The following is a 19,980-nucleotide window of genomic DNA, read 5'->3' on the forward strand; positions in this document are numbered from 1 at the left end:
ATAATTAAGGATGATATGGCTTGGTTCTTCTTTTTAATTCTCATGAAGAGGGCATCAACTAGGACCTCCATAGCCCATCCTTTTAAATTTATTGTTAAAATTTTATTTTGGAGAGCTAACCATGGAAAGGCTCCTAGCTTAGGATTTCTACAAGTTTCTATCAATCAACTTACCAATAAGATCCCATTCAACATTGGATTTCTACAAGTTGCAACACTATAAGTAAATGTACATTTTCCAATAAATTGCATTTTTAGGTCCTTAGTGCAATGAAATTTACATTATTTTAGAATTCAAATAAAGAAAAAGCTTTCTATTATATGACCAGGAATGTAAAAATATAGGTTTTTAGGTGTTGGTGACTATTAAGATGACATTTATGATTTGGAGACTTGGTAATTCTTTATCTTTAAAATGTACATTCTCCATTGATCATAATATTGTTGGTCAATTCTTCTAGGTCACTACAAGGAAATAAGTTGACACAAAGGATCCCAAAAGTCCTTGGTCTAATGTAAGATCTCACTAATTTGTAAGTATTGCATTTAACCTTTATCGATTAGAGAAATTTATTTAATTTAATAACCACAAATAACAAAATTATTATAGATATCCATTGTAGATTGCCTGTGCTTCATATTAATGTACATGGTAACTGACTGACTTGAAAGATGCCTTTAAAATTTGAGAAGCTTTGAAGCCTTACTTATTTGTAAGTTCTAACCTATATTAAAAATATAAGAGTCCTTCTATGAACAATAGTTGTGTGTCTATAACTTAAACATGGCCTAGTCAAATTTAGCATGGCAATCATATGGTTTTAGTAAGAATCTAACCTCAAACAACACAAAGGGAGTAATTCCAATAGAGATGGGACATATCGTTAATCTGGATATGTTGTGAGTTGAAAAACATTATGAGATATGAGAGAATACTTCCTAAGGCTAGTTTATAGTTTTAGATGGCAAGTGAGTAAATTATGAGATAATGAAGCCTGCTCTACAATCTACCTACCTAGAGACCTACTCTCATAGAATCATAGAAACCCCAGGCTAGAGAGACTCAGGGGGGAATCAATTGCAGTCCTAAGCGGAGAATGAACATGAGCCTACCCGGGCGGATATGAGAGAATGCTATAAGAGAATGAATGTTAACTAAGTATTAAAGAGATAGATATCCCTATTCGTTCCTCACGAGAATTTCTTTAGCACATCTGCATGCAGGCTCACCCCCCTACAAGTATTTTCTATATGTAATAGACTACCTATTGCAACAATCCAAGGTATGAAATCATTTGTTTGGAACCCTAAAACCCTAGTTTAATAATGTTTATCTATAGGAAGGGAGGTTTTGAGATCAAGGGACCAAAAAAATTGCTTGCAGTATTTTGTTATTAATGTAACCACAAAAACTAGTAATACTTGTGTAACTCATCAATACTAAAAATAAACTTATTTAATACAACATTCACTTAAACATTTGAAAATAGAGGGAGATTCAATGTCAAGAATATTGAGATTCTAAGAAAAGGTATGAGCGTGATCTAACAAGTATCATATCATGTGTGAAAATGAACTAAATCTTTATGTTTTGAAGATTCAATTTATTTTCACACACAATATGATACTTGTCAGATCCAAGTCATACCTCTTCTTAGAATCTCAAGATTCCAGACATAAAGTCTCCCTCTTTGTTCAAATGTGTAAGTGAATACTATATTAAATACCTATATTTTCATTCTTGATGAGTTGCAAAAGTGTGACTAGTTTTTGCAAGATTCCAAGTAATTGTTTTGGTTCCTAAAACCTCCAATAGATATTTTGTCAAAAATTTTATGAAACTAAAAGAAACTTTTGACACCAGAATCATAATCTTGATAAAATCTGTCATTGGTAACATGTGCCTTTTGTTGAAGACAATTTTGTATGTCACCGGTATTGCGATGAAACATCTCAATCTATATGTCTATGAGAATGTTGTCTATTTGATGCCAAATTTATTGCGTTAAATGAATGTTTGTCATAAATCTAATGTTAGAATGTTAGACATGCGATCTAAAAGTGGGCAAGAGAAGTAATGAATTTTGTTGGACATACAATGCCTAGTTTTCATCATTGTTCTTGACAAAAAATTACCGACGAAAGATAGTTCGTGAGTTTTGTCATTTTGGTGATGGATTGACATCATAAAAACAATAAATGTTTGTCAAAAAATGGACTCAAATGTACTAGTGATACTTGGCATGTGTTTTTCTTTTCCATATGCTCACTTATGATCTTGAAATAGCTTTTTGAACATGATACTAGTGGTTGCAACATTTTCAATTGAAGTATCTTTGACTAGTTGATTTGGAGTTTTATTTTTAGTACTAATCCCCTTTTTTTGTATTTTGCATTTTATTGTTAGTTGAATTTTATCTTTTTGTTTTTTTTTCTTGTACATGGATCTAAGTTGAGATCCTCATTTGGGGGCTTGTGTCCTTGAACTTAATGATCTCTCTCTCTCTCTCTCTCTCTCTCTCTCTCTCTCTCTCTCTCTCTCTCTCTCTCTCTCTCTCTCTCTCTCTCTCTCTCTCTCTCTCTCTCTCCCATACACACATTTCCTTTATTGTGAGCATGAGGTTGTCTCATACTCTTGCTAAAGTGAAGGCTAAATGTATCATCATAAATTGTAAGTGATGTAGGAGCATCATGGGAGGAATGCTCGATAGTTGCATTGGAGAGTACTTGGAGTATCACTTGGTCAAAGAAGAGGTGCTCAATGATCCTAGAGGTGCTCGATCATTGAAGGCACTCAAGGTGATGCTTGGTTGTAGTGTTGATTGAGTAGCTCGGTCAATGAAGGAACTTAGTCACCAAAGGAGCAGAACTCAACATATACTAGGGAACTCGGCTTATATTGCATGGTTTGATTGTTGTGTTGATCGAGTAGCTCAGTAAATGAAGGGGTACAATTATGCTTGATGGAGTTTCTGATACTCATAAATGGTTTTCTGATACTCGGTCATGTCTTGGTTTTGGCTTTGTTAGAGTTGTCTGTGTTTGGTTTCTAGTGTGAGCAGACCGTGTCATTTAATTTGGATCTATTTAATTCTTGTTGTAAGCAGACTCATGGCTTAAATGTACATTTAATGTAAGGGTGTATTTAATTTGTAATCATATTAGGTCAACTTGTAGCTTAGTTGGGTATAAGTAGGGGGTATTGTAGAGTCTTGAGTCATTTTATTTAGTGTGGGATCCAATGTGGAGAAGATGGAGTAGTTGAGTGAACGAAGTTCTCCTAAGTGTGTGGACAAAGCACCGAATGTGAGGAAGTTTACACTTGGATCTTGGGTATAGTTTGAGAAGGGCTAGTAGTCAAGGCTTGGGAAACAAGGATATTACTTGGTGGGCTTGTGAGAACAAGCTTAGATCTTCCTTGGAGGTTTCTACCAGAGTGTGGATCTAGACTAACTATGTTTTGGGTTGGATCTTGTAGAACTACTTTTTTAATTGCTATTGTATTTTCCCAAAACCTGAAAGGCCTTACAACCGGGCACATTGCATGTAAACAGTTATTTTATGAATCAAGTGTTGTGAATTGGTATAAGATCTTGCATTGTTGTTTTGTTTCCACTATGTGGTTATTTGCTAGGGCTAGGACATCTTCTTAGGGGATTCTCTTGCCTTGCACTGCATCATATGGTATCAAAGAACAATTGTTCTTAACCATAAAGATAGAGTGTCGAGGTTGAGGCAATTTGCACAAGGACCTTGGGTTGAGAGAAGTTGATATGAGAAGATCTTGATCTGGTTAATATTGTGGTGGAATATTCTTTCTAGAGTCCTAGATATATTTGTTGTGAGGTGGCAGATCATGGTTTTGACTTACAATTGTAGAGGACTTGCAGATGGATTGATGGATGCAAAGATGGAAGGTTGATCTTGTTGGGACATGATTGTAGAGGGTTTGTGTAATGTGTATTGTAGAACCATGTTCTTGGACTTGTTATTTGTTCCTAGCTATTCGTGCAAGGTGGTGGGTTGCAATCTGACTTGCAACAATTTAGGTTTGTCACAAGGTGCGTGGGGAAGATTTGTTGTAGAGGGTTTAGGAAGATCTTGGAAGATGTCTCTAAGAAGATTAGACCACAGGATGATTGAGAATCTCCATGATGTGGTGGAGAAGAGGCTTTTAGAGATGTCATCTTAGTTGGAAGCTAGATTAACTGATCGAGTTAAGGAAGGAATGGTTGAGTTTTGTAGATGTTTATGGAGCTAGAGTATACAGATCCAGAAGAGAGTTGTCTGGCCAGTTAGGAGACTTGTCTGAGAAAGAAGATGGCATGGCAAGGTCAAGTTGGAAGTTGGTTTTGTTGATCAGTTTGAAGAGTCTAATGCAGAACCTACCTGGCAACTTAAGGTTGTTGCTAAGGATATTTCTAACCTTGTTGATGTTGGGTTGGAGATTGGTTTTCATGATCTGTTGGTTGTGTCTGACATGAAAATTGTAGAGCATCTTGTTCTGAGCAATGAGATCACTGGTGTTGTCACTTTGGCATATGTTAATGGAGATCTGCATATTGCTGCTGATGTAGAGTTTGATGTTACTAGTGTGGATTTGGTTTTGGATCTACATGGTACTGCAAATCTGTATGTTCTTGATTTGTTGATGGTTGACATGGATGAGGCTTTACCTATGAAGCATTATGTTTAGTTTATTCTTGGAAGTGAACATGTTGATTGAGTTGTTGAGATTTAGGAGATTCAAGTGTTTGATAGAATGATGTAGATGTGGGTGATTTATAGATTGGTTTTCCTATCCCTAATGGAGTGGAAACCTTTGATGAAGATGAAGATGGTTGCAAAACTTTCTTTCAGCATCAAAGTGTGGGACACACTTTTCTATAAACTTAGGGAGTCTGATGCAAGAGCATCATGGGTTTGCTTGGTGACTACTTTGGAGGTCTTGGAGGAATGCTCTGTAGTTGCTTTGGAGAATACTTGGAGTGTCATTGGGTCAAAGAAGAGGTGCTTGGTCATCAAAGGCACTCAACATGCATTGGGAGCTCAGTGATGCTTTGTTGTTGTTTTGACTGAGTAGCTTAGTCAATGAAGGGACTCAATCACCAAAGGAGTATAACTCGACATATACTAGGGAGCTCGATTATATTGCATGGTTTGGTTGCTATGTTGACCGAGTAGCTTGGTCAATGAAGGGGCTCAGTTATGCTTGGTGGAGTTGCTAATACTCGAAAGTGGTTTTTTGATACTTGACCATGTCTTGGTTCTAATTTTGCCTGAGTTGTCTGTGTTTGGTTTCTAGCGTGAGCCGACCTTTGCATTTAATTTGGATGTATTTAATTTCTATTGTAAGCTAACTTGTAGCTTAAATGTACATTTAACATAAGGGCATATTTAATTTGTAGTCATACTAGACTTGTGACTTTGTTGGGTATAAATAGGGGGTCTTGTGGAGTCTTGAAGCATTTTATTCAGTGTGGGATCTAGCATGGAGAAGACGAAGTAGCTAAGTGAGCGAAGTTCTCCTAAGTGTGTGGACAGAGTGTCGAATGTGAGGCAGTTTACACCTGTATCTTGGGTAAATTTTGAGAAGGGCTAGTAGTTGAGGCTTGAGAAACAAGGAGATTGCTTGGTGGGCTTGCAAGAACAAGTTTAGATCTTCCTTGGAGGTTTCTACTAGAGTGTGGATCTAGACTAGCTAGGTTTTGGGTTGGATCTTGAGGGATCTTGCAAAACTATTCTTGTAATTGCTATTGTATTTGGCCAAAACCCGGAAGGCCTTACAATGAGGCACATAGCACGTAAACAATTATTTTATGAATCAAGTGTTGTGAATTGGTATCAGATCTTGCACTGTTGTGTTGTTTCCGCTGTGTGGTTATTTGCTGGGGGCTAGGACATCTCCTTTAAGGATTCTTTTGCCTTTTATTGTGTTAGTAAGCATCTAACACATTTGCACAATATCATGATTATTTAGTACCCACCTTTTTGTATTTTTTAGCAAGACTGCATATGACACTTAATTAACACCTAAATTCAAAAACACTTCCTCTATCATTTCAATCTTGTTTAGAATCAAGATAAGCCCTTATTTCTAAGTATGCTTGTCTATTTTTTCTTTAATTGTATAATTTATTTCATCACCTAGGCCTTATTGTACCATTTGTAGCCTTCACGTTTCGTCTCCATCTCATAATCAACATCCCCTAATCATCCAAGACTTATGCTTTCGATTTGATATCTAATTGGGTGAAACATAATGCCTAGGGTATTATATTTTTGGGAATATAAAGCCTTGGGTATTTGCATTCAATCGTGTCTCCTTGGATAATATAGTTGAGCTCAAAGTGGAGGAGCTATTATCCAATTTCAACAATTAAAATTTAACCACTCATATTTTGCTAGTGAGTTCCTTCCCCTTCAAAATGATATTTGGTTGGCTTAAATTGGATTTTCTCTAGAGGTTAAGTAGCAATTTTGAGTATCTACAAGGTTTGGTGCTCTTGGTTTTATTGATTCAACAAGTTCTCTTCATGGAGGTTGAGTATTTATCTAGTGAGTATTTAGCAACGTTTAGAGAAGTGTACACTTTTTGGCTAGAAGCCAATTGATGACAATCCAATAGTGGGTGATAAATGGGGTATATCGATAAAACCCCCACCTATTGAAACTACTTTACCAACTTAAATTTTGGTGTTACTTTATTTGAACTTGATCTTGAAATTTATTAATATTTAGACTTGGTGATGTGAGAGTGTTTTTCTACTACTTGCTATTTTTATGAATGATATTGGTTATCTATTTATATAAATAAAAGTTAAAATAAGATTTATACATAAAAAAATTAAATAACTTTGAGATGAGAGAGCTTGATGTTCACATTTAAGACTTATGTTTGATAGTTGTAATTTTTTTCTCTCTCTAAATACAGTTAAAATTGAAAAAATCTTAAAAAATTGTAGAAAATTATAATTAGAGTTACACATATTGATTATGTGGAATGACGAAATATATATATAACACCACAAACATTTTCCTCTAAAAAATCTTATTTATTATAGTAATAAAAATTAGATTGTAGAAACATTCCATTTTAATAATAATAAATGTGCACATAACTTTTTTTTATTAAATTATACAAAATAGTAATTAAAACCATATTTGATTTGTTGAGGAAAAAATATCTCCATGTACTTTGCATATATTTTTTATTTTAATAGACAAGGTTAGTTGTCAAATATAATTTATGCTACCATAACAATAGCCTGTAAGAGTTATTAGATGTACACACGAGTTTCTTAATAACTACTAAACAGAGCCGTGCATGCACCTCACAATGCGTGTTTACCGTTTCAGGAGAAATACGTCAAGGATTGATCAGTTCACTATTTACCATTGGTAGCAAACGTTGACTGGTTGTCTTGTTTGAAGACGTCAACAATTGTTAGAGGAGACATTTCTATTTTGGGTCCTAGATTTCTGCTTGGAGTACAATCCAAGAAGGACCCGCTGGTCTTCTGAGGCCTCTTCATTTGTTAAAAACTGACATCCTCAATGAATTCGCAACACACTCATCGTCTTCTCTGATTGATACTGTGGAAATTTGTATAATATTTGGATGTAGGGGTCTCTGGCGAAGCCCACTTGAAGGATTTATCTCGGTCACTTTTAACAATGGGTTGTTGCATGAGCAAGAGGAGCGCTGCAAATTCTAGGAGTGCTGCAAGATGGCGCTCCACTGGCATTGTGGGTCTCAGGGATTCTAATTTGAAGGTAGCCACAATCTTAGTTGCATTCTCAATCCAATTTAATACTAATGATTATTATGATTCAGCCTCATTTGCCGAGATACCGTTCTGTGTTTCAATGATAGAATATATCTTGCAAAATTTTATGACGTCATATTAGCACGACCTAGTGCATCCCGCTCCATTGACTTCCGTGTCTGCATGTTGTTGTTATATTAATTTGGTGCTTCAATGGTCGTATGCCTGCATTTTGTAGAATAATTATGTGGTAGCTCTACCTATATTCGGAATCCTGTCATAATAAACAGAACATGGTTATTGTCTATCCTAATATACCGAAAATCAGTTCGGAGCCTCAGTATAGATTGACTCTTTGTTGCCAATTTACTTTAATTAACCCTCGAGACCGGCCTGTAGTGTTGCGGCCGTTGAGGAAACTTTTTGTTTTTCTTGTAACCAGATGGATTCTTTAGTAATAGAAGAATGAGTACCATGAAAAGTGGGAATCATTTCCTTGAATTGATTATAAATTTTGAAATTGTAAGGCTCTGGTCTCTAATCCATAACCCATGCAGTAGATATGGACTAGTTGCTCTTTATCATGTTTGGTGCCTGTGATGTTGTTTTCTGAGTTTTCTCCATCTGTAGTTTATGATCATTTTTTGCAATATTTACTTTTGGTTTTTTTTCCAACACCTAGCATGCTTTATAATATTACTTCGATTTCTGGAATGTCATGTACAGACATGTCTTAATTTTAATTTGCTTCCACATTTATTGAAATATAGTAGTATCCACGCGCGCAATATCTTACTTAGTTGATGCCAGAAAGGGTCAATGCACAGTGGACACGGGAAGAAAAATGAGGGGAAGCTTCTTCTAGCTTTGCATGTTTACACTGGGGATAGATTCAGTCAACACTGCGTAACACATTTCCCCCCAATACTGGTTTGATAAAATTCCTTTGCTTGACTGACATTCACCTGAGCAGGGTAGAGGGTTTCATTCAGTAGAAATCAAATTCTAGTTTCCATTTTAACTATATGTCTGACTATTATAAATGCAGATGATTTTGTGAGCTAGTTTGGAGTTCTTTGCCATATCTTTAACACAAGCTCAACACTAGAAGTACTAAATAAACTATCATTGAAAAAATTCCAAAGGAAAAGGTTTAAGGGTTAACCAATGTTTGTTTGTAGGAATGGAACATCTAAATCTATCAGTTAGTCATTAAAAAGGTTACAATTCCCTAATCTATTTTCTAAATGTTACTGTACAATCACAGGTAGAAGTGTTTTCAAACCAAGAGCTTGGGCTACCATATGCATAAGTGAAATGATAGGTCATTTAAAATGCAGAGCTATACTTATCTATATTCTCAAGATATGGAGAAGTTTGACACGATTCCGGAACAGACGATACTTAGCATATTACCTTGTAATAAAGTTTTAAAATTGACCAGAAAGAATTCTGCTGATATGCAACTGTCAGAATTATGGTACTTTTTAACAATTCTCCCGTCAAATTCATTTTTTATTACAAACTAAAATGCCAAGATCAACTGTTGAACTATAAGAAAAGAAAAAAACAACTCAACAAATTGAAATAAACTCATACTGAAACAAATGTTAAACAGTATTTTAGAAGGGAGAAAATTATTTTATGGACGAAAACCATGTGTATAATGAAGATGGAAGCCTGAAATAATATTCTATAATGCTTACACTCTTTTCACTGCATAAATTTATTGGAGTTTTTAAGATTGAGAATGTAACTCCAAGCCTCTATATTTACCATCTAGCTATAATGTGCACCTATTTGTCTTATTCCTCATGACAAGAGGTGTGCATACATACGTCTAAAAGAGAGTTCTAATATTCCTTGCAACAAATATAGAGACACCTAAGAAATGAGTTACGCTTCCAAGGAATCCTATTAACTAAAAGAGAAAGAGGTGTAGGATAAATTGAAGATAATCCTAATTACCTTACTAAGGATAAAAACCTACTAAATGTAGGATAAATTTATAATTTTATACACAGAAGAACAAAAGGTTATGATTCTTCCAGAAAATCAAAATAAATATATTCTATAGCTAGAGTGTCTACTAACTAGGACTCCAACGAACAAGGAATGATAAATATTAACACATTTAATCATAAATGAAGATTACTGATCAACTGCATCACTGTATTCCGATTTAAAGCAAATGTTCTGATTATTAGTACCAGGGACGGAATATTTTCATAAGTTGGTTCTGTCCTGGTCTCTTTCAGGATAGTGCCACATATTACAGTCCTTTTAACCTACCCAAAGAGGTGTTTGGAATATGTATTAAAACATAATATGGGATGTTACTGTACGTGTCACATTGCTCTTCCATATATTCTCCATGTTTTGAGTTTGTCAGAAACATGATCTTTGGAACATGCCAGCTTTTAGTTGACAAAGAAGAGAAATAAGTTAACTATATCAAGGTAAATAATAAATGGAGCTGGAACCTGCAGCTTGTTTGGTAACTCAAACTTTGATACTGTCATTGCAAGGTATAAATCTTATCAGCATATTAGAAAAGCACCTAATGATTATTAGGGACAGACTAATCCAACTCTGAACAGGAAATGCAGCCTATCTTTACTTTAGCAGCAAAGTTGAGGGAAATTATACGTTTAAATAACTGTGTTATATTTCTTTTCTATTGTTTTATTTTTTCTTTTCAAATAATGTCATGTTTTTCATGTACATTTTCATTTTTTTTTTTTTTTTGCTTTTAGTATGTCATGTTTCTCCATCTTGATATTTTTGCATCCCTTAGTGCTGCAAGTTTCAATATGTCACTGCGTTTCCTAGTCAGGGCTAGCATAAGTAAAAATTATCCCAATCCTAACAAACAGAATGCTGTTATGTATGTATTTAAAAACAAATGGTCATATAATAATATAACCATTGATGTTTATGCACTTCTATTTATTTTTATGGTGATATTTTGAGTGTTTTGGTTACAGCACTTTCCCTCCGAGGTTTTGCAACTTGAAAGATCTGTGCGCACTCTGGATATGACCCATAACAAGCTCGGTAATTTTATTACTTTTGGTCTTTAAGCTACTTTAAGTTACCATGTTAAATAAATACATTTGAATGGATGCTTAAGGAAAAACGCTGATTGCGAAAATATTCATCTTGTCTACTTAGGTTGTCTACGTATGATTTACCAAGTGATCTCATCCCATATGACAAAGTAGGATGGAACTTTCTACTAATAATCCTTTTCTTGTATATTCAGGCAAAGAAATAACTAAACTAACTGGAGTATGGACATGTTAATTGTTAGTGGCGAGGGAAAATTCCATTGCGTTTGTGGTGACATATTGTATCTTTTTTTTTGGGAAGACATTGTAGTCTATCTTAAATTCATAGCTGCTAATGCAACATGTTTCTTTCCTAGACCATAACTGGTACAAGGAGGAAATAAATAACTAGGGCCAAGGGCACACCTAGCTATACCAACCACCTTGCAGAGTAAACACAATGGAAGCAAACAACAAAGAACAACACCAAGGAGAAAAAACAAAATACTTTATTGATTCATCAAGTAATCAACATACATGCCCAACTGTAAGGCCTTCTGGGTTATGGCCAGATACAAAATACATTTAGGATCCATGATTCAGCTTCAAATTTGCATTTCCAGACACATATGCATTCCCCTTTTGAAACCCTCTAAGTTCTACTCCCACTTCTACTTCTAACCTAAGTCTAAACACCCTATTTATACCTGCCAAAACGGCTTACAGAAGATTCTAGAACATTATATAATAGATGGTCAACACTCATCTCTAAACAAGATCCTATCATTAAATTCACAATCGAAATTAAATATGCAAGTTGACTCCCACGGAGAACCAAAACACAGACAACTTGGTTAAAGAAGGCACCGAGCATCAGCAAATAATAGGCTCACTTGGCACATGAAGGAACACTCGGCCAATACTGGATAACTCGACACACACTGGATAGCTCGGCACACACTGGATAACTTGGTAGCAACTGGAACTCGACAGTAACTGGAAATTGGAACTCGATAGCAACTGGAACTCAACAGAAAGAACAAAAAGTGCAAGATTACAAGGCAACCCAGGATGCTTCTGCATCAATAACAATAAACATTCTTTGGATCCCTCATAACAATGTTGTAATAACTTTGCAAATTACTAAGTTAATTCCACAAGAACATTAGCCGTTTCAGGGTTTTGGAATTATTTTTATATTTAAAGGAAAAAAAGGAAAGATCCTTCTATAGTCCACGACACCTGCCATTTGTTTTTGGGTCTACATATAGTGACAATGATATGGGACTACCACGCAGTACTTCCTGGAGGCACTTAACTGAGCTACAAACAAGGCGTACGCACCCTACCCCCTTGTTGGATTTGACCTTGTGGCCTTTCTTTCAAGAGCACAAGTTCACCACTAACAAGTTAAGAAAAAAATTGTTGAAACCTATGAATTACTATGTGTTTCAATTGTTTCTCTTCATGTTTGGCAAAGCTCACAAAAATTGTATCAACTTGCTTGTAATCATATTAATTTTTGAGGAGTTTTAACAATCTACCTAACATACTTTTTGCAATATAAAGATGAATATGCAATATCTTCAACACTTTCTGATCACCCAAATCTCAGACTGGGCAAGTTGAGAACATAGGGTGCTTTTATCCACACAGCTATTCTAAATGAATACAATTACAAATGATATGGTAGCAAGCCGGCCATAATACACAGATGACGGAGTCAGCCTAATCAACACCTCATTAGCAGCTTACATAAAATGACATGCAGGCAGCTGAGCTGGCCTTTCAACACCTCTTTGGCAAACTGCACGAATGCATTGCAAGCTGCTAGCAGAATGTTTTAAGTTTGACTCAGACCAAAATGTTTGGTAATGCCATCTTGTACAATGCCAAAAGAGGATGAATGCAATGTTAGCGATTGGCAGTAAACTGCCCAATCCTACAAAATGAAATTATTACAAAAGAGCCCTTACCTATGCTACCATCCGGGGGTTACAAGGCTAACTTAAAATGCATTGCAAATGACAAGTGATCAAGTAAACAACTTCAACAAACTGACATAAAGTTTTAATTATACAATCAAACAGCTGCAATATCTAGAACAAAGCCAATAAACATTGATAAAAATTATAATCATGTACCCAACTAAAGAATATCTTATATGGGTGTTTTAAGGTGCTGATACAGGTCTTGAAACACCCAGATACTGCTGTTACACTTTCAAAACATGTTTGATGCACACTGGGAACACGTTGCAAGCTCCTTTCTATGCTGATACAACACCTTAAAATGAAGGAAACACCCCCTAAACTGAAATAACATTGTTAATGCTTTTCAAACTGCTACTGAACACCACACATTGAAATACATTTTATATCAGACTAATAGACATCTTCAGACATATAGGTCAGAAACAGAAACCAGAGCTGCTGGTGCAATAGGTAATGAAGCTGTGCAGACACCCAAAAAGCTCTAATAAGCTACAAAGTTCAGCACCTACGTTGGATGCCTCATAAACCCCCAAAAACATAATAAAATGGGTACCACTTAACTTTAACCATTCATACTCCCCTTCTAGGCTTGTATGGCCAGCAACTAAGTGGTACAACACATTAATAATAGCGCCAAAATTTGTATGAATAATTATAACAAAAGATAAACCTCTTCAAAAGGATCCAATGGTGTACTAACCAGTGCCATGGTCCGTTAATAGGAGTACAGCCTAGCTTGGAAGCCATAACCGGCAATGGAGAAAACGGTACAACCTTCCCAACTCCATGGAACCTCTGAGAATCACAGTCAAACAGCAATGTAAAATTTACCAATCTCAAAACATATCAAAAGGCAAATAATATTCTTTAACAACAAATCTATTCAGCTGTAGCACAATGACAACTTTGAGATGAATTCACCAAATATAGCTAGGTGGGTTTTCGTCATCAAGAAATAAGAAAACTCAAATCTCCTCTTAGAAAATAGTTAATATGAAAAATGAAACCCTTTTCTCGCCACAATTCCTTCCTTTCATAACTTTTTGTGGTGAATAAAATATTAATTGCTCTTTTTGGCTCCATATTCACTTTACTTTTTAAAAATATTTTAAAGTGTGCAAAAAGGTTACAGTTTTCCTTTTTTGTACAACTTAAAGTCAATTTAAAAAAAATAAAATGAGGTATTTATATAAAATCATTAAAAAGTTAACTTTTGGAAACTTGTATAACTATTTACATGTGAGAAGGGGACATTATAGATGTTTACTAACTCCTCGAGAGTTGAAATTAATGATTTTCTGGAATTTAATGTAACATAAAAAACAACTTTCTTGTCCAAATGAAAAGAGATACAGTTAAATCAGTTACTCTACTCTTTTACATGAAGGGAACTACAAGATAACTATATTCTACATTTCCAAATAATTAGAAACAACCATTTAACTACTAGATTCACATGACATTCAGTTTTTAACTACCATTTCACATGCAATACCATATCCAATTTCTTTACTTTAGGAAATATTCAAAAACATGAAAACATCGTAATTATCAAATGAAATGTGGAAATGAAAAAGGTTACCAGAGCATAAGCGATTGATGACACTAAGTCGTGCAAGCCTTGGCATCTGGAAGAGAGGAGAAGCATTGCCATGGGTTTAACCTCCCAACCACAAACCCTTAGTATCCCTACATAATCTCTATTGAGAAAGACTCTCCCTATGTTTGGAGTTGGCTTGGGACACCCTTATCCAGCCATTGAGCATCCTGGTGTTAGAGTGTTGGCTAGTTAGCTGACGAGGTTGTGGACACTTTCCAATCAGCCTATCTCACAACTGCCATCACTTTGACCTCAGGTGATCATAGTGGCAATCATGCCATTTACTACCTTGGCCAAGGATTTCGGATGGGCAACTTAGATGCTCGATCACCCACCGCTCAACTTGACAATTAGAAATATACAAAGATTTCCATAAGCTTATTTAGTTACTATTTCTTTTAATTTAATTAGTAATTACTGATTTTATATTGTTCTATCTTTGCAGGACTATCCCCATACTTTCTCAATCCTCATTTCGACCATATTGGTCCTCTTTACTTGGGAGATTCATAATATGATTTCTAATTCATGAATACTTATACATTTGCCATCTTTCATGCCAGTTCTGGCATATGGCATCATAAGTGGATTGTGCTTTCATTCTGATTGATATTTAATCATATGGAGCAATATCCTATCTCAGTGATATATTAATTATATCCCTATATGGGTCAGCACTCAAGACAAACATATGTAATTTGAATTCAAAGTTTATCATAGGCAGAGCATATCGGAAAAACAATAGAATGCTTCAAACAACTATTACATTTGACTTTGGACTTTTATTTAAATAAAAGGCCGGCTCTAAGTAGCATACGACAAGTTCAGAGTTCAACATAAGCATGATGAATTGGAAATAAACATAGAGTATGACCCGATTTAGTTGACATGGTTTGAGATATATAAATTTAGCATACGCCTGGGCTTCCAAGCTTCTAGTGGCATTCTAAGTGTAACCTTGATTTAATCCACAAGCTTCAACATAGACCGAACACAACTGCCGAATACAATCACCCTCTTGCTCAAGTTCGAGGACAAACAAAGTAGCTAAACAAGGAAGAAACTATGATACAAAAAATGTAGAGAGGAAAATGTGAACACCTAAGCGGTAGAGCAGAGACTATATAATGTAATAAGGAGAGCGACCAAGATAGCCAAAGATCACCCGCGACATGCTAAGTTACGCTGAGATTGAGGTGGCAAGGAAACGTTGCACAATCTTCTAATACATATTTTAATAAGAAAAACAAAAAAGAAATACTATAGACCGATGTCATAAAGGTTATGAAATATATGGGTGGCTGCCCAAAGAAATTAAATAAATGAGAAGAATCATAGCCAAGGTTCAAAAATAAAAGAACAAGGGCGACAACAACATTATCAAATAAGCCTTGGTATAATAATGTCGTATCTTTTATATCCAAGCTTGTAGGAGTAACTTTAATATGTAGGTATGTACGCACACACACATATATGTATATGGCAATAATTGGCATTACACACACACACATATATGTATATGGCAATAATTGGCATACATACATGTGTGTGTGTGTGTGTATGCATGTACAGATTTTATACCCACACAAGTATGAGTATAGACACGATATTATTATACTAAGACATGATTGCTTAACAAAGTACACTGAGATTCATCTATATAATGAAGGTAATATTTCTTATTTGAGTTTTTTATAATGTTTTAATTTAATTGGTTAGCTCATAGTCATGTTTGTACTTCTTGCTTGTACTTCCGGGTGGTTAGATTACATACCTAATGGTTAACAATGGATTTGGATATCCCCTTCCTAACTCCCATTTTGGCAACACTCCTCCCCTTCATTGTGCTTCTGCAAAAAATGGAAATGACTCTGGTAATAATATATTCCCATAATTTTGAAATAGTAATAAAATATCATGTAATCATTTTCAATTTCTAAGATATTCATTTTTCAATTCTCATCATAATGGCCAACTAACATGTCACACGAAGCAACAACTAATAACCAAATTTCCATTTCACAAGAATCAAAGTATCTCAATAGCATTATCGATAGATCAATTCCACATGAACAATGATTTTCAACAAATTTACCTATCATCTAACTTCACATGAATTTTCCAACGACTAGAAGTTTTTTTTAATGTAGCAAAATTTGGGATGTAACATTTAACATTGAGATTTGACAAGGTATCTTGGATGCAAATGAAAGGGTTGAAGATAGAAGTATTATATGATTAATAATATTGAGGTATATTTATTCCTATTGAAGGAATGTGTGGGTTCCAATCATGTCACCTGGTAATCCTTTGTATTGTTGTTATAAATGCTGACACACTATATAGTAAGTGCCCCTACCAAAGTTGCTTTGATCTCATCATTAGTATTGAAGGATGCATAGCTTGGAATGTAATGCCTCACTAAGGAACCCTCTGAACATAGGGTAATATGTGCACTATGTACTTGTTTTAAAAGCCTTAATATAAACATCTTTAGACAAGTGCATCAACATAAAAATCATTACATAAGTAGGAATGAAGTAAACGAACAACTACCAAATGGTTGTGCACAAGCGATAATCTCAGACAGTTCCGAGTGCTCCATAATAACTCGAGTACACACTCGGGACAAAATGCTCACGTTTGTGAGATCATCTAATAAGAACTCAGACAATGTCTAACGAGCCATAAGTGGCTAAGCTGACAATAATTCATGACTACCCATAGAGGAGACTAAACAATCCTCAAAATCTGTCTAAATAGAGATTCATTTTAAACTTCAAAAGGGAAGTGTTATAGAGATGCTAAGTCACAAGGTTTGAATTCGAATTCAAGTTTGGCTTCAAACGAAATTCACCAAGGACAAATATTCGAGATTTTTTTTGGATTTAATTTGCTTCATATAAATATAGATAATATATCCAATAGGTTATTCGAATATTTAACATTGCCAAATAGATTTGAAATCATTATAAACATTATTATTAAAAATTAAAGATCAATTCAATTTGTGAAAAATAATTTTATAAACATATATTATGTATGTCGATTGTTTATAAAATTTTATTTAATAAAAAAAAATTATAATGACATTTTTCTCATCTAACAATACGCACTAATCAAATATAACATTTTTAATGTTTAAGATCAATGTTTTTTCTTGGTTATCTCGTTTGATTGGAGCTTTCAACCAGTGAAGCCACATTTTTGAGGGACCTCATCCGCACATACGATCGGCATTACTATCCATTTTTGCCACCTATTTACAATCTCATACTACAGTTGAGGCCTTAACACTTTTTAATATTAGTCTTATCTTATAGTTACATGTTTCCTTTTACCTCCCTACACAATGACCACCTACCTGTTAATGGCATCCCCTTATCTCTTCAAAGTTGATGGTAGTATCCCTTATATCTCCCATGCTTTACGTCACCCACAATGGAATCCCTTATATCCCTTTGTTGGTGATAGCCCCCATATATATGATTCCCATCGGGTCCCACCTTATATATCCCAGCTGTTTTGTGACAAATATAAGCATTTGTCTGCATGCATCATGAAAAATTCTTCCATGCTAGGATCAACACATGTGAACAACCTTGAACTTTGTGAACCTTTTCCTCTGTCAATGCACTAAGCCTCCACTATGTTCACATTAGTTGCCCGGGGAATCAATCTTGAGATGTCCCTCTCAACAGGAGGATTGCAACACCATTACGCTACAAGCTCATGCCTAGTTTATAGATAATTTTTTATACAATTTTATCTATTTTTAAAACTTTATAACTTTTATAATAAATATTTACAAACGATAAGTTTGTAAAATATATCGAATTAAAAAAAACCTCGAAAACCAAAATAAAAACAAATCGAAAGCCATTGCAAAGGACTGGTCATGGCAACACACTTGGAGATAAAGTGCCCCTTCAGTCCACCCGCAAAACATAAAGTCTACCTTTGAGTTGACTACTTAGATAGAACAAACAAACACAAACTAGCTGAGTAAAAATTCAGATTTGAAATCGCCAAATCAACCTTTAGTTTTGAAATGGTCACATTAGCCTTCGGATTTTTCCGTCACTCAAAATTGGATTAATTTTTTCCTCACATAAAAAATGGTCGGGAAATCCTAAAATAATAGTTTTCCAATGTTTAATTTAATGGAAAAATCACTGCTTTTTAGTAGGAATTTTGGCAAACTTTATCATTTTACAAATTGAAATTTGGCCAAATCCAAATTTCATGGTTGATATTCGCCAAATGCTATAACATAGATTAAGCATACACATTCATTGCCTTATAACCATTAAGAAACCAATTAGAACCAACCTAAAAGTAGACTAGGAATACAAAGCAACTAAAGGAAACTACAAGGAATGAATAATGCAAGAAGTTGGGTGAAAATGCCAAAGGTAGCCAAAGACACTAGTACATGCAGACAATGATCTACAGTGCAAAATTTACTTCTTGCAATGTCTTAGTCCAATGACTTGGAGGTGCTGAATTGTTGGATCTTGACACCAAAGTGCATAACTGCTAGTTCGTGATACACAAATTCTGATTGAAGTGGTGAGAAGTCCAAGATGGAGAAGTCTCAAACCAAAGAGGTGGAGAGGCTACTTTGTAGGATGGAAACACCAATAAGCGCAAAAGATTGAGTGTAGATGCAAACGTCGATATCACAAGATTCTCCAAAACAGTTAGAAAATCTAAAGTAAATTCGTATGTCGACTCTTATGTATGGCTACAAAGCATGTAGCTCCACAATGGGGAGTACTGGATACAAATGATTGAGGCCATAATTACTTGATATTAGCATAATAAGCATAAAAGCATTATCATCTAGACATGATATCCAATGTAATATAAAGACCAAAATAAGGCATAAGGATAGAGAAGAGCGTATCATGCTCAGTAAGGTGGACTCTGAATCCAGTCTTCCACCTTTACACTTATACCCAACAATGGCATGTCATGCCACCTAATTTTGTGGTACCCTCAGACCTATCCCACCATGCTTGCAAAGATAGTCACAAAACCCAAGCACACATAATTCACATACAAGGAGTAGGCTCACACATGCCATACATGTGCAACAATTAGGGGATGGGAAAACAATCATAATGCAATCATTTAGACAACAAATACTAAGATGCAAGATCACCATGGTCATTGCTCAAACCTAGGCAAGGTATGGTGGCAAGACTCAAGGATTGAGTGTTATTGCATGACATATGGTGGCCTACACGGCTTCGAGTAGTCTTCTCATCAAGGAGGCTTTCCAATCTCGACTCAATCTCACGTAGATGACCACAATTATGCCAACTCAAAATCCATAGATGGCCATGGCTATGCCGACTCAACGTCACCCAGACGATTACGATTGTACCGACTCAATGCCGCTCTGTATAAGGAAATTTGCAAGAAAATAATAACCGTTTCCACATAACACATAATAGATCTGAAATAAACACGGAATTAAAATCCACATGCAAGAGAATAGACAACATACCCACAAAATTGTGACACAAGATATACCTTGAGAAACCCTCATTGAGGGAAAAA

General features: G+C 35.1%; 1 protein-coding gene across 1 annotated transcript in view; it reads left to right on the forward strand.

Annotated features, from left to right (window-relative positions):
* The first annotated feature begins 7,276 nt into the window (after positions 1 to 7,276).
* Positions 7,277 to 19,980, forward strand: part of LOC149558366 (Leucine-rich repeat (LRR) family protein) — a 136,636-nt gene continuing 123,932 nt past the window's right edge. Inside the window, exons 1-2 of the mRNA XM_089832631.1 lie at positions 7,277 to 7,775; positions 10,756 to 10,825. Coding sequence (XP_089688757.1) covers positions 7,677 to 7,775; positions 10,756 to 10,825 — 169 coding nt within the window. The 5' untranslated portion in view covers positions 7,277 to 7,676. The remainder of the gene's footprint in view (positions 7,776 to 10,755; positions 10,826 to 19,980) is intronic.

Source organism: Cupressus sempervirens, chromosome 5 (assembly GCF_028749045.1).
Source record: "Cupressus sempervirens isolate cs-2001-9-10 chromosome 5, ASM2874904v1, whole genome shotgun sequence".
Lineage (NCBI taxonomy): Eukaryota > Viridiplantae > Streptophyta > Pinopsida > Cupressales > Cupressaceae > Cupressus > Cupressus sempervirens.